Consider the following 12,509-nt stretch of genomic DNA (forward strand, 5'->3'; position numbering starts at 1 on the left):
TTGGAGAAGGAAGGGTTGGAACTATGCTGTAGGGGGAGGGGGCACGTTGCGCGTTTCCATATGAAGACGGGGTTTTGTGTGTGACGGTTGGGTGACCGGCGCGTGGTGCTGCGGCGTGGTGTTGTGGGAAGCGGTCATGGGGATGAGAACGAGAGCGAGGGGGGAGAGGGAGAGGATTTAGGAGACGAGATAGATGATCGGGGAAGGATTGGAGGGTGATGGGGAAGAAGGGAAGAAGGAAAAGGAAGTAGATGGGTCCTGGTAGATCTATCATAGGATAATTGACCGGGACCGATTCAAGCTTCACGAGTGAGGACACTCGTCCTGATTTTGGTCTGGTGGTAGAAAAAGTCACAAGGCAGAGTCTGTACATTGTCTTAATCTGACAATATGCTGATACGAGAGGGATTGTCAGCGCTTTGGGCAATTATCCCCATGGGACGACGAGGACAAAAGCGCAGAGCACTACCACTGCCATTTTGAAATCGTCTCTTGCTTTCACAGCAGCCCCCACGGATGACTGAGTGCTACCGGTCGGCATTGGTCCCGCTGCTGTCCCGGTCGCAGCGGTAGATGTATTCGCAACGGCCTGAGTGCTCGGAAAAATGATCCGCCCATACTGTTCCGTCACCGACTGGCCGCCAACAGCAAAGACAGACTGCAAAGGCTGGACTGTCGGTATCGTGAACGTGCTCGCGGTATTGACTATCGACCCGAACGAGCCAAGCGATACTGGCGTCCCGGAAACCGTCACCGCTGGCCCATTGTTGGAGGTTGTGGTGCCTGCAATGGCTACGCCTGCAGGTCCAGCGGCAATGACCTGGCCAGCGACGGTGTAAATCGGAGGTAGCGAACGGCATGGTGGTGGTGCCCATGATCAGGGCGGTGCAGCCGAAGGAGACGGGCGTGCCGGCGATGAGTGTGCCGGGAGCATTGCGTGTCAGAGTTGCATCTCCGATGACGACTTGTGTTGGGATTACGGTTACCGTGGTGGCTCCTGCCGTGGCCGTAGGATATTGTGGAGCGGGAGTGATATCTCGGGGTATTTAATTCTTGGGTTGGAAGCAAGGCGTAAGCCAGAAAACAGGAACGGGGGGCTTACTACCTTGACTTAACGTGGATTCGAACGTAATTGAAATGTTGGTAAATGCAGAACCGGCGGCGGAACACAAGATAGACAACGTGATAATGCATTTCATCTTAGAGCCTAAATGAGGATGGTGACCCAAAATAGATGAAAGGGAATGATCTTGATTCTCGTCAATCGAGTAGGCAAGAAGAGAGCGTTGTCCTATGTAAGGAGAGGTTTAACAAGTAACGACCTTGGACTGGACAGCTCGAAGCGTGCAAAGATTGCGAGTATGCAAATGCCATCATGGCTTTATAGTATCGGAGACGTTCGGAGTCTGTAAGATGTCATCATAAACTTGTATAGTGGCGCCGGCGATGTTCGGTCATCCTCATGGTAGTCGGCTAGTCACACGAACCAATAACTCACCTTGCGGCTGTTCGCCCAAGATGTTTCTGATCCTAGAATTTCATTCCCAATATAAAGCAGGGGTTGGAGACTCTGCTCTATCAACAAAGGGCATTTTTACATGCGTCTTGAGTCTCACCTCTAAAGAGCTCTTTTTACCCGTCTGGCTATGTGAAAATAGTTCTTTGGAAACGTTGCCGAATGTTGTGCAACTCCGTCAGTGACCTTGGTCATATCTGCCATCCTGACCAGGTCGTTGTTCGAAGCGCTATTTATTATCGATCGATCAATATGGTAACACTAGAGCAACAAAAGTCTCCCGAGTTCAGAAGTGCGCGATCAACTCGTTTCGAGCCTCCCTCGATGAGGAGAACAAGAATTGCTGAGACGGAGGAAAAACGTATCCTGTGGTGATGCTTTTCGGATATTAGCAACCTGGAGAGTATGTCCGAGAGCTTAGTCAGCCGAGGGAGCAAAATTCTGTAGACGATTTTCGATTCTAAAGCAAATGGCCAACGAGTTCGAGATTACCACGATGCTGCTATTTGTCTCATGTGGAATTGTTCGACGCTAGATCTTCTGGATGCTTATGCCATATGAGCTTGGGTCCTCCAATTTTCCGTGAACAGCATGTGAGTGACATCCTCTTATCTTGCGAACCTTACTCGATGCGGCCCTTGGTTCTATGCCACCTCATGTTTACTGCAAAGCTCCCATAGCCTTGCAGACTACTTATGGTTAGGGGGGTAATTCTCGAATGTTGTGAGAACCTTGGGTTGACTAAGCAAAGCACACAAGTCTCTCGCTCGCGTCTCACTCATCAATCGCTTGGGACTTGTTTTGCCAGTACCAACTGATACACTCTTCATTCGATCTGCCTCTAATCTCATCCCCTGTTTCCGGCTCGCTGCATGTTTGTCGAACCATTCATATCAAACAACGTTTGATCATCATTCTTTCTCCCTATGACTAGTCCATACTTGAAATGCTTCACCAAACCTATGTCTCAAAGACACCTGAGATTTTCGCCTCATCTTTGCAGACATAATTCTGCCCAATCAGATCTTAAATGAACCTGTCTGATAGCTTTGCTTTATCTAGAGCCATACTCCGTGCCATCATGGCCTCAGAGACAGACGAAGATGGCGTTACAAGTCCCTCTAAAACAGAAATCAGTGACCCGCTCGAGGGCTACCGTCAAGAAGAAGCGAGCGACATGTTTCGAATCACCTGCGAACAATATGTCACTGACCGAGAAGCCAACACAAAGGGAACAGCCAATCCATCTGTCATGAACAAACCGTTCTGGATGTTCCAGGTTGGCCCAGGAGGGTTCCCCGCGTGGAATGCTCGAACAACTTTTGGAAATGCGGAAGACCCTTTTGCAGACTTTGAAGACCCGGTATGGTGCTTTACCCGGTATGGCGCGACGCGCACAAAGCTTCCTGATGGTCGCGTCGTCTGCATAGCTGGGGAGCATGAGGATGGCTACGATCCAGATTTCTGTATATACAACGGTAAGCCCTTTCCACGCGCCATTAACAGGCAACAAGTGAGAGCGTGTTTCAAAATTACCTCATGGATCTGGTTCCTGCAGCTCCCAGTGGCCCCATCCACTGACTAAATGGCAGATGTGGTAGTCTTCGACGCGCTGCAGAAAACTGATCCGCCTCCCCTGCTCACCCCAGAGTGCATCAAGATTTACGGGTAGGTCCCGCTGCTAGATTGGCCTACGCATGTGATGGTTATGTCTTGACGTTCATTTACCTCGATAGGTACCCAGTCGAAATTTTCCCACCAACAGACTTCCACACGTCCACATACTCCGTAGACCCCACAACCGGAAAGGAGTCTATCATCATCGTTGGCGGACTTGGTTACACTGGCCAGGCCTCTCGGTCTCAGACCGACGTCTACCAGCTTGACCTGACTGACTTCAGCATACAACGACTGATCACGTCTGGTGTGGGTCCTACTGGAGGAACCAGCAAGCACACAGCAGAGCTTATTGGTGGGGAAGGGCAAGCTGCAATCAAAATAATGACAGCAGAAAGCAAGATGTTCACGCTGCGCATCCACGACATGAGATGGATCTGACGTGCACCCAAAAAGCCGATCTAATATCCTACTTTGCGCCTCAGCTCCTCAATCATGCGATGGTCGGGATAGTACATTCAACGGATATGGTGGTGAATCATGCAGAGAAGGAAAAGCGTTTATCCATCGGTAGCGAATGGCGCGGAATAAGTCCTAAGGGACAATCACCGCTCTGACTATCAAGCAGCGCCAGCAACTTTCTCATATTGCTTCAAATTCATACATAGCTGAAAAAGAAAGCCAAAAAAACCCCCACAAAGCACTTAAATTTCCATTTGAGCAACACTTATGCAAATCGGAGCCCACGCCTTCGGTCCCGAGCAGCGATTGATATCAAAGATGACTAGTCGGATCATCCTCTGCTCCAGGGATAAACAGTCCCTGCGCCTTGATTTCCCTCCAGCCCAGCTTCTCAAACATCTCACGCAACTTACGACTGTATTTATGCTCATCCATAGACCTCCCATCCTGCACATACTCAGCACCTTTTCCCCTCCTGACTCTCACCTCAATCGAAGGCCGCACCGGCCCAACATCCGACTCACCATCCCCTTGCCGCTCAATCGATAGCACCGGCTCACCATTCCCTTCAAAACAACCTTGCCCCGCCGGATCCTCCACCTCCGCATTGTAATCCCCTTCGACTTTCCTCCATACCCCGCCCTCCCTACGCGACCACATCTCAACCCTCGCCCCAGACTCCTCCCCATCCCTCTCTTTAACCATCCTATCCCACGCCCCCGGCTGCTTATCGCGACCATTCGTCTCCCTCGTCACGGCCCCATCCGCCGCGCGACTCTCAAAGACGACGGCATCCAACCAGCGATCACTTGCACTCTCGAACACCAGCTCCTTCCACCCTTGACCCTCTTTGATCATTCCTTCCAGATCATAATACGTAGCGTTATGCCCCCACCCATCCTCACACACATCCTCGCCATGATACGCATCCGTCACTTCCAACGTGTCAAGCCGCAACCCCTGGAACAAGGGCAGCAAGCTGGGAAAGAGGTGCGTGTGGTAGCACGAGTCGTCGTCGGAGGGGTATACAGGTAGCGGTAAGCCGCGGAGCGAGATGTGGCGGAGCTGGGCGAGGGAGGCCGGGGTCAGGGTGGTCAGGTGGTCGACGAGGTGCTCGGTGGTGAGGAGGTTGTAGGTGGCGTTGGGGCGGAGGGAGGGGAGGGCTTCGGTGTGGATTCCGTGGGAGGTGGAGAGGAGGGGTGGGGGGGTGAAGGTGGGGTAGGTGATGGTGGTGGCGCGGAAGTGGGAGGCGTAGATCTGGTTGCGGATTTCGAGGGGGAGGGCGAGGAAGCGGGTGAAGGACTGGGGGGGTGTTAGCTTGCTGGGCTTGTAGATTCGACCCATGGCGGGAGGAGGGGACTGCGATACCATTGTAGGAGGCTGAGAGGTGCGGCCGGTATTGAGTTGATGAACGGTACCAATGGGTCCAGATTGGAAACTCCAGTCAATGGCCATTGACCGATATCACCCAGATAGACGAGGTACGGAGGTCGGCTCAGGACAGCGCTAGCGGCAGCCCTACCCCTGTTATCGGAAGGCGGCCCTGAAGTTTCTTAGATTTTAGGGACTTCCAGGTGGGGCTTGAGCCCCAAGCCGGGCACCGACCAGGGGCAATTCCGAGGACCTTTGGTGACCTCTGTAGAAACCACAGAATCTACGGCATAGCTAGAGATCATGTACAGAAGTTGTGCTTGTCGGAGGGTTCTACTTCGCAAAGCCTTCCTTCAATTTCCCATTGTGATTCGCTAAATCAACAAGAAATCCACGAATCGAAGATCAATGTACGAAAGAAAGCGACGTCCTCCCAGCCTGCTCAGGTGACAGCCACCTTCAACTCTTTGAGCTTCTCTCAGACCGCAAAGAACGCCTGGCAGGGATTGCTTTCTACCAAAGCACGACCGAAAGCCTGCTGCTGAAGCAGCATCTTGACCGATATTCCAACCAACAGGTTGATGCCTATTTAATTCTTGATCTTCCATTGAAATTAGTCAGATCATCACTGAGAGGAGTGACAATGTCATCGAAGACTTTCTGCTGCAATTGTTCATTGTCAGGGCTCATGTCCCGCACATCGAATGGCTGATACAAACACCTCCAGACTGCGTCACCGTATCGAGTTCCCATTTCACTATAAACAGAACTACACAATCTGTGTGCGGTCTTCAATTCCGTGGTTGACTCGTTCGCATCTCCATCTTCTGGAACGTGCATTTCTGTTAGTGTTTTCCCGAAGCAGAGCTCGATCAGCGTCAGACCCAGAGCATAGAGAACTTCGCTGCGGATCATAAAGGTTCCACAGAAAAGCGAGTCAAAAGAGCCAGAAATGTTACTATCGGTCATGCAGAGCTTCCATGTCAGGTAAGGATACGGGTAGCTTGGATGACTGGCATCGTTGCTCTTCTCATGGAAAAATATGTCTTTGCTCCTCCACTGTGATTTGAGCCATGACGTTCCGTCTAGCTGAAGGACACTTGATGCAAGCGTCACTGCTATTCGAAGACGGTCACTTCTCAAAAGTGGGGCGCTGGATGATCCATGCCCAGAGCAGCTCAGAAGATCACCGAGCGACTTTGATCGGCTCTCGGGACCAATCGTGGTGTTAGCTCGATATACGTAGTGCTTGTGCGTGTCGTCCTCTTCATCCACAAGGAAACCCATTGGCTTTTTTGAGTCGTGTCTCGCGCACAATGTGCTACACATGTCATGAATTAACCCGCAGTCATACTCAGTTGCAGGCTCTTGTGAAGAGCTCGCCGTTGGGATGGAAGCTGCGTCTGTTCCGAACCTCACGCCCCTAGTCGAAATTTGCGGCCCAACGCTGATGGCGTCAGGAACTTTCTTATCCAGTGATGGTATGACCTCAACTTCCTGCCACTGGGAGGTCGTCCGCGGACTGTCTCTTTCCTGGATGGTGGACAACAAGATCCGAAACCTCATTTTCGGTGCAGTGTCTGCATTTACTGCTTCGAGTACCTCAGGCCGTGACTCTAGTCGCAGGCTGGCCATATGGAGCATCTTGCAGCTACATTTCCAGGCTTTGCCGGTAATGAAGACGTGATAGAGGCTTGTGGCATGCTTTCTTACGAGCTTCAACTCAGCTAATGGACGCCGTGACCGGCGCTTTTTTCGGTGTGGCTCCAGGTAGATGTTTTGATGCGTAATGTCTCGAAGGTCCTTATTAGCTTTGTCAATCATATCTAGGGCTTCCTTGTGGATGTTTTTCGATAAGGTGACTTTAATCCTTTTCATCTCACGCTCCACTCTCGAGGAATCATCCGGGAGAACCTGTTGGAAAACCCCCATATTTAGCCGCCGGTGGCGTTGACGGATGGAGCGAGACTTGGTACCAACCTTGCCTGAGGTGTCGACTCCCAGCTTCTCGCACATTGTACACAGAGCCTTCACCATCTTGTTCGAAGTGTGCAGATACACTTCATAAGAACGGCCTAACCGTTGTCTCAGCTTTTCCTCATACTCCGGCCTCTTCCAGATAGCTCCTTTGGGCTGGGCCATCAAGTCTGTGATCTCATCTTCGGATTGGACAATGTCTGTTAGCAATTGTTCCAACGTGTCCTGATAATACACCCCTTGGGTCCCCATAATGTCGGCACATTCTTGATGTCTGGCGCGATATCGTCGCCAATGTTTGATGGTTTGGACACCATCTACAAAGCGGACCAGCCCATCTACCAGAATTGGAAATACTGCGAGTGCGATGCCTGCCACTTCGAAGCCACTCATAGCTATTGGAAGTTGCTTTGCTACAAGATACTGTTGTTTGTACGGAGTAAAGGTAAGGAATCTTACTCGGAGCTAATTTTAGGGAGGCTTGGCGTACGTGAGAAAAGCGCTTCCTCGAAACCAGTGATTGGCGGTAGTATATGCAGGTGTGAGGGAGTAAATCAAGCGGTACAACTTTAGCCTACCAACCTCAGCTCTTCGACAGAGACATGCGTATTGCTGTTGACGCAACGTATAATTACAAGTAGGGAGGTTTAGCAACAATAATTAAAAGAAATAATTAAAACGAAATACGCATTAAGTACCACAGCTAAAATTCTCACTGCCAGGCTTGGCACAGACTTGGCAAAAAAAATTACTTAAGAAGGTAGTTTTTCGGGTGGCTTTTAAACCAGTGATTTATATTTTAAATCACTGATTTAAAGCAAATTCGATAACTTTTCAACTTCTTAATTATATATCATCATTAAAAGCGATTATAAAATTGCGCTTTTTTTATATTATCTTCTAGATATATCAATATATAATTTACGAAAATTATTCCTTTTAATTATCGTTGCTAAACCTCCCTACTAGTACCGTTTCCTGCATCAACAGCGCGCTGCAGAGTGATCGTTCTGGTCTTTTGCAACCCAAGCCATGACTGCCTCAATTTCATCAGCCATCATTGCTTGTTTGAAGTCGTTCAACGACTTCATCCAGGAGATCAGACTTCTTCAGAATGCGAGTGTAGCAGGACTTGATATTGGTACCTGGGATGACGAATTGGGCCGCCTACGTATATGGGCTGCGAACATCGGCGCTCACCAGACCGGTCAATCGTCTCTAGATTTCCGGCTCAGAGATGCATCGCACGTCCGCGAGCAGATCGTAAAGCTTCTTCAGGGCTTACTCCGGAAACTTCAGGACGCGAGGGATGTGCTGGCCGAGGATGAAGAGAGCGAGGATGAAGGAGATGCAGATGATTTCATGGATGAGGAGGACCCCAAGACAGAAATCCAGGAGCTCCAAGCAAGTCTTGCGACTACCCTCGACTGTCTTTTTCAGATGTCAATGCTGGTTCGAAAGCCAGCGCAGCACGATGTGCATCTAGGATCAAAACGCGCTGACGTTGCCGCGTTTGAGCCATTCGACTACAACCACGTCAGGGAGAAATACCCTAGGGCGGACGATGCACTCGTGAAACGCCTTGGGAAAGCTATCACTCGTAGGCGCAAATATCTGAGATACCGCGAAAGGCATGCTATCAAACTCAGGCAAGGCATTGACGATTTCGATCCGGGGGCTCGCGAGTTTCAGGATGTCTACGAGGGCGAAACCAGGAAAGAAGGCACTACAAGCTTCATGTCCGATACTGTCGCTACAGATTTTCAACATCCGAATATTGACTTTGACGACAACACCTCGGAAACGGGTATATCACAAACCTCCTATGCGCCAACCCTACTCAGTGGAGGGAATATCGCTATTCCTCCGCCTCCTAAAAGTTCTTTGGGAGGAAATCCCTTTGAGTGCCCTTATTGCTTCTATCTCGTTACTGTTCATGGAACTCGCTCATGGAACAAGCATGTCTTCCAAGATCTACAGCCATATATCTGCATAGCCCCAACATGCGCGACTCCGGACAAGCTGTACACGACAAGACATGAATGGATACACCACTCAGATATGGTTCATCCAGCAGTGACGATGGATGATGGCACACCAAAAGAAGGTCAGGGGTTTGCCGCCTGTCCTTTGTGCATGGAAGAAATCGAACCAGGGAAGCAATACCATCGTCACCTTGCTCGTCATTTACAGGAACTTGCTCTATTCATTCTGCCTGGCGGTGAGGAAAACTCTGACGTTAGCGAGGACCAGGATGCTGAGTCGAGTTCAAGCGCCGAGAGCGTCGACCTCGCGGCATCTCATGATAGGTCGGAGTCGCCAGATGGTCTACCGGATTCTCCGGTCGAGCACCCGGCTGCAATCGAGAAATTTCTCTCTCCGTTTTCGACGCAAGAGCTGAATGAGAAGGAGGAGAATTTTCGAATGCAAATTACGGAGAGCCGAAGGCTACTAGGAGAAGACCATCCGGAAACGCTGACCAGCATGCACAATCTGGCATGGATATATCAAGGATAAGAACGGTGGGAAGAGGCGGAGGGCTTAGAAATGAGAGTGCTAGAAACCAGACAAAGACTACTAGGAGCAGACCATCCAGACACGATGATCAGCATGAGCCATCTGGCAATCATGTATCGACTACAAGGAAAGTTAGTACAGGCGGAGAACTTGGAAACGATAGTGCTAGAAACGAGAGAAAGACTACTGAGAGCAGACCATCCAGACACGCTGACCAGTATGAGCAATCTGGCATCGACATATCAACGACAAGGAAAGTTAGCACAGGCGGAGGACTTGGAAACGAGAGTGCTAGAAACGAGAGAAAGAATACTAGGAGTAGATCATCCAGACACGCTGAACAGTATGAGCAGTCTGGCATCGGCATATCAACGATAAAGAAAGTTAATATAGGCGGAGAAATTATATAAATAAGCATTGATCGAAGGAACGAAACTATTGGGCCCCAACTATAAATTTACCCTTGATGTCTCTCACAACTTGGGCAGTCTTTATTATCTTTAAGAGAAGCTGATAGAGGCCGAGAAGATGTACCAGCGGGCACTGGAGGGAAGAGAGAAATCATTCGGCCGGGATTATGTTGACACACTCGATACTGTCAATAGCTTAGGCAGTCTCTATGTTAAACAGGGCAGGATGGCAGAAGGCGAAAAGATGTACCAGCGGGCACTGGAGGGAAGAGAGAAATTTTTTGGCCGGGACCATGTTGACACACTCGATACTGTCAACAGCTTAGGCAGTCTCTATGTTAAACAGGGCAGGATGGCAGAAGGCGAAAAGATGTATCAGCGGGCAGTGGAGGGAAGAGAGAAATTATCTCGCCGTGATCATGTTCACAAAATTGCGCAGGCTTTTACAGCAAACAGGGCAAGCTAGCAGAGGCGGAGAAGATGAGTCAATGGCTACGGGACATGAGAGAAGCTGTTAGACCCATGTCATTCAATGACCAAATTGATCGGTCGCAGGCCACAATCAAGGCCTTTTGATTGTTACAGATTACGTGGCGCACGAGAGCACTATCAGATTTTAGGAAGGGAAGTTCGCTGCGGAATGCATGGTTTTTCAGGGGAGTGGTGGTATGACGCGTGGATTCCTTGAATTGATAGCTTTAATAAGATCATATTTGCCATAACCTTATCAACCTCTCACCCAGAAATGGTCGTAAGAATAACTCATAATCGTTTCCATATCGCATCATCGTCAAGCATTCCACAGTCATGTCCCACTCCCAAACGCCAAAAATCTCTACAACATATGAGAACCGCTGCGCCTAGAGCTTGTGATCTTTACGCGTTCGAAAAAACAAGAGACATGATCCGTTCGACCTCAACACCCAGCACTGCCTTCACAGCGTCTTCCATTCACACCAAGAACCCCTCAACCGCTGCCTCTTGAAACGGAAACGCGGCAACGGGACCACTTCATTCCGCCCATTGCGCGCGACTGTATCCATGTCAGCAATAGTCCTCCATCCATCTCATGCAGAGGACCTCTTACCAGTACGGACACGTCTTCACCCGGTCATTCGCCTCTTGCGAAGCATGCCACAGGCTGGCGCACTCGGCGTGGAGGTTCTGCCTGCACTGTGCTCTGCACCATACGGTGTCGTCGCCGCTGCTGAGATCTTCGAAGCAGATGGGGCAGTCGTCTTCTATGGGTCTGCGGTCGTGGGAGTGGTGTGAGGGTGTGGGTGTGAGGGTGTGGGTGGTTCGAGGATAGGCGCTTCGGATGACGTTGCGTTTGCCGCTTCTTCTCTTGGTGTGGTGAGGTTGGCCGCGGATGGAATTGGGGATGGGTTTGTTTCTTGCGGTAGTGCTTCCGGCGGGCTCGACGAGTTAGGGTCTGGGTCCGTTTGCCGTCTGGATTCTTCTTCATTTGGATCATTGTTCTCTCTTCTTCCCGGTTCTTCTCCAGTAGTAATCGACAGGGTTGCTGAGGAGGAGACGTGAATAGATAGGTGCACCACCGAAGTCGCGGTTTGGTCTATCCTAAGGGTCGTTGCTCGAGTTTGAGCCAAAGTGGAAGACGCCGGAGATGGGGTCGTGCGGACTGTGCTTGGCCGCTCCGTCTGGACTATGCTCGACCGTTCTGCCCGGACTATACTTGAATGCTCTACCTGAGTTGTGCTTGACTGTTCTGCCCGGACTGTGCTCGACTGTTGTGCCTGGACTGCACTCGACCTCTCTGTCCGGACTGTGCTTGACCGCTCTGCCTGGACTGTGCTCGACTGTTGTGCCCGGACTATACTTAATGCTCTGCCTGGTTGTTTGACCGCTCTGCCTGGACTGTGCTCGACTGTTCTGCCCGGACTGCACTCGATCTCTCTGCCCGGACTGTGCTAGACTGTTGTGCCTGGACTGCACTCGACCTCTCTGTCGCTTGCCGCTCTGCCGGACTTGCCCTCTCTGCCCGGACTGTGCTCGACTGCTCTGCCCGGACTTCTGCAGCTGTGAACAGGAGTTGCACCAGGTACTCCGTACGCTCACGTAGACGAGCAGTTTCGGCAGCTCGGTAACTCTCAATGTTACGTCGCCACTGTCTCTTCATATCTAGTGCTTGGTCCTGATGCCATCTCCTGCAAAGAAGGCGAGACGCTAGGTCTTCGAGTTCGTCATCGACTCTTTGGGACTGAGGATCAAGTTTCGAAATCTCCAGTAGTATCTTTGCAGAGTCCTGACGGTTGGCACATGCGATGGGGTTACGACATCTCCGGCCTTTCGACGGGGCGTAGCCGATACATGTGAAGCCGGATGAGTAGGGGTCAAGTCGGAGTACCTCGGCTGGTTCCCATTGAGGAGTTGGCATGGCGAGCGGCTTCTAGGGGAGAAAGTGAAGAGACTTTGAACGTCCGCTTGAACAAATGATTGCTGATATGGAAAGTAACGAATCGAGTCGTCCATTTTGTATGTCCATGGCGAGTCTTATATGTTGCATTGACTGCTTCTTCTTGAGTAGAAGCCTCGCGCTCGTCGAATCAGCCACATTCAGCCTGACACTGCCCCGTCGAACTTCGACATCTTTGTATGTGAAAGGGTGTGGTGGGGGTCAC

At 50.6% G+C, this 12,509-nt stretch overlaps 8 protein-coding genes across 8 annotated transcripts; 5 read left to right on the forward strand and 3 right to left on the reverse strand.

Annotated features, from left to right (window-relative positions):
* Positions 1-605: 605 nt before the first annotated feature.
* Positions 606-839, forward strand: HO173_002571 (uncharacterized protein; the record flags this gene model as incomplete). The annotated part of the gene is made up of 1 exon (XM_037304503.1): positions 606-839. One exon carries the CDS (start codon positions 606-608, stop codon positions 837-839), a length of 234 nt encoding a protein of 77 aa, XP_037168596.1.
* Positions 840-2,597: 1,758 nt separating this feature from the next.
* HO173_002572 (uncharacterized protein) lies at positions 2,598-3,574 on the forward strand (the record flags this gene model as incomplete). Its single annotated transcript, XM_037304504.1, has 3 exons — positions 2,598-2,994; positions 3,109-3,184; positions 3,253-3,574. 3 exons carry the CDS (start codon positions 2,598-2,600, stop codon positions 3,572-3,574), a joined length of 795 nt encoding a protein of 264 aa, XP_037168597.1.
* Positions 3,575-3,907: 333 nt separating this feature from the next.
* HO173_002573 (uncharacterized protein) lies at positions 3,908-5,050 on the reverse strand (the record flags this gene model as incomplete). The annotated part of the gene is made up of 1 exon (XM_037304505.1): positions 3,908-5,050. The coding sequence occupies one exon, from the start codon at positions 5,048-5,050 to the stop codon at positions 3,908-3,910; it is 1,143 nt and encodes a 380-aa protein (XP_037168598.1).
* Positions 5,051-5,551: 501 nt separating this feature from the next.
* HO173_002574 (uncharacterized protein) lies at positions 5,552-7,336 on the reverse strand (the record flags this gene model as incomplete). The annotated part of the gene is made up of 1 exon (XM_037304506.1): positions 5,552-7,336. One exon carries the CDS (start codon positions 7,334-7,336, stop codon positions 5,552-5,554), a length of 1,785 nt encoding a protein of 594 aa, XP_037168599.1.
* Positions 7,337-7,975: 639 nt separating this feature from the next.
* HO173_002575 (uncharacterized protein) lies at positions 7,976-9,460 on the forward strand (the record flags this gene model as incomplete). The annotated part of the gene is made up of 1 exon (XM_037304507.1): positions 7,976-9,460. One exon carries the CDS (start codon positions 7,976-7,978, stop codon positions 9,458-9,460), a length of 1,485 nt encoding a protein of 494 aa, XP_037168600.1.
* Positions 9,461-9,544: 84 nt separating this feature from the next.
* On the forward strand, positions 9,545-9,838 carry HO173_002576 (uncharacterized protein; the record flags this gene model as incomplete). The annotated part of the gene is made up of 1 exon (XM_037304508.1): positions 9,545-9,838. The coding sequence occupies one exon, from the start codon at positions 9,545-9,547 to the stop codon at positions 9,836-9,838; it is 294 nt and encodes a 97-aa protein (XP_037168601.1).
* A 150-nt stretch (positions 9,839-9,988) lies between these two features.
* Positions 9,989-10,336, forward strand: HO173_002577 (uncharacterized protein; the record flags this gene model as incomplete). The annotated part of the gene is made up of 1 exon (XM_037304509.1): positions 9,989-10,336. One exon carries the CDS (start codon positions 9,989-9,991, stop codon positions 10,334-10,336), a length of 348 nt encoding a protein of 115 aa, XP_037168602.1.
* A 775-nt stretch (positions 10,337-11,111) lies between these two features.
* Positions 11,112-12,265, reverse strand: HO173_002578 (uncharacterized protein; the record flags this gene model as incomplete). Its single annotated transcript, XM_037304510.1, has 2 exons — positions 11,112-11,672; positions 11,741-12,265. The coding sequence occupies 2 exons, from the start codon at positions 12,263-12,265 to the stop codon at positions 11,112-11,114; spliced, it is 1,086 nt and encodes a 361-aa protein (XP_037168603.1).
* Positions 12,266-12,509: the final 244 nt, after the last annotated feature.

Source organism: Letharia columbiana, assembly GCF_014066305.1.
Source record: "Letharia columbiana isolate WasteWater2 chromosome Unknown Sc0000005_s0, whole genome shotgun sequence".
Classification (NCBI taxonomy): Eukaryota; Fungi; Ascomycota; class Lecanoromycetes; order Lecanorales; family Parmeliaceae; genus Letharia; species Letharia columbiana.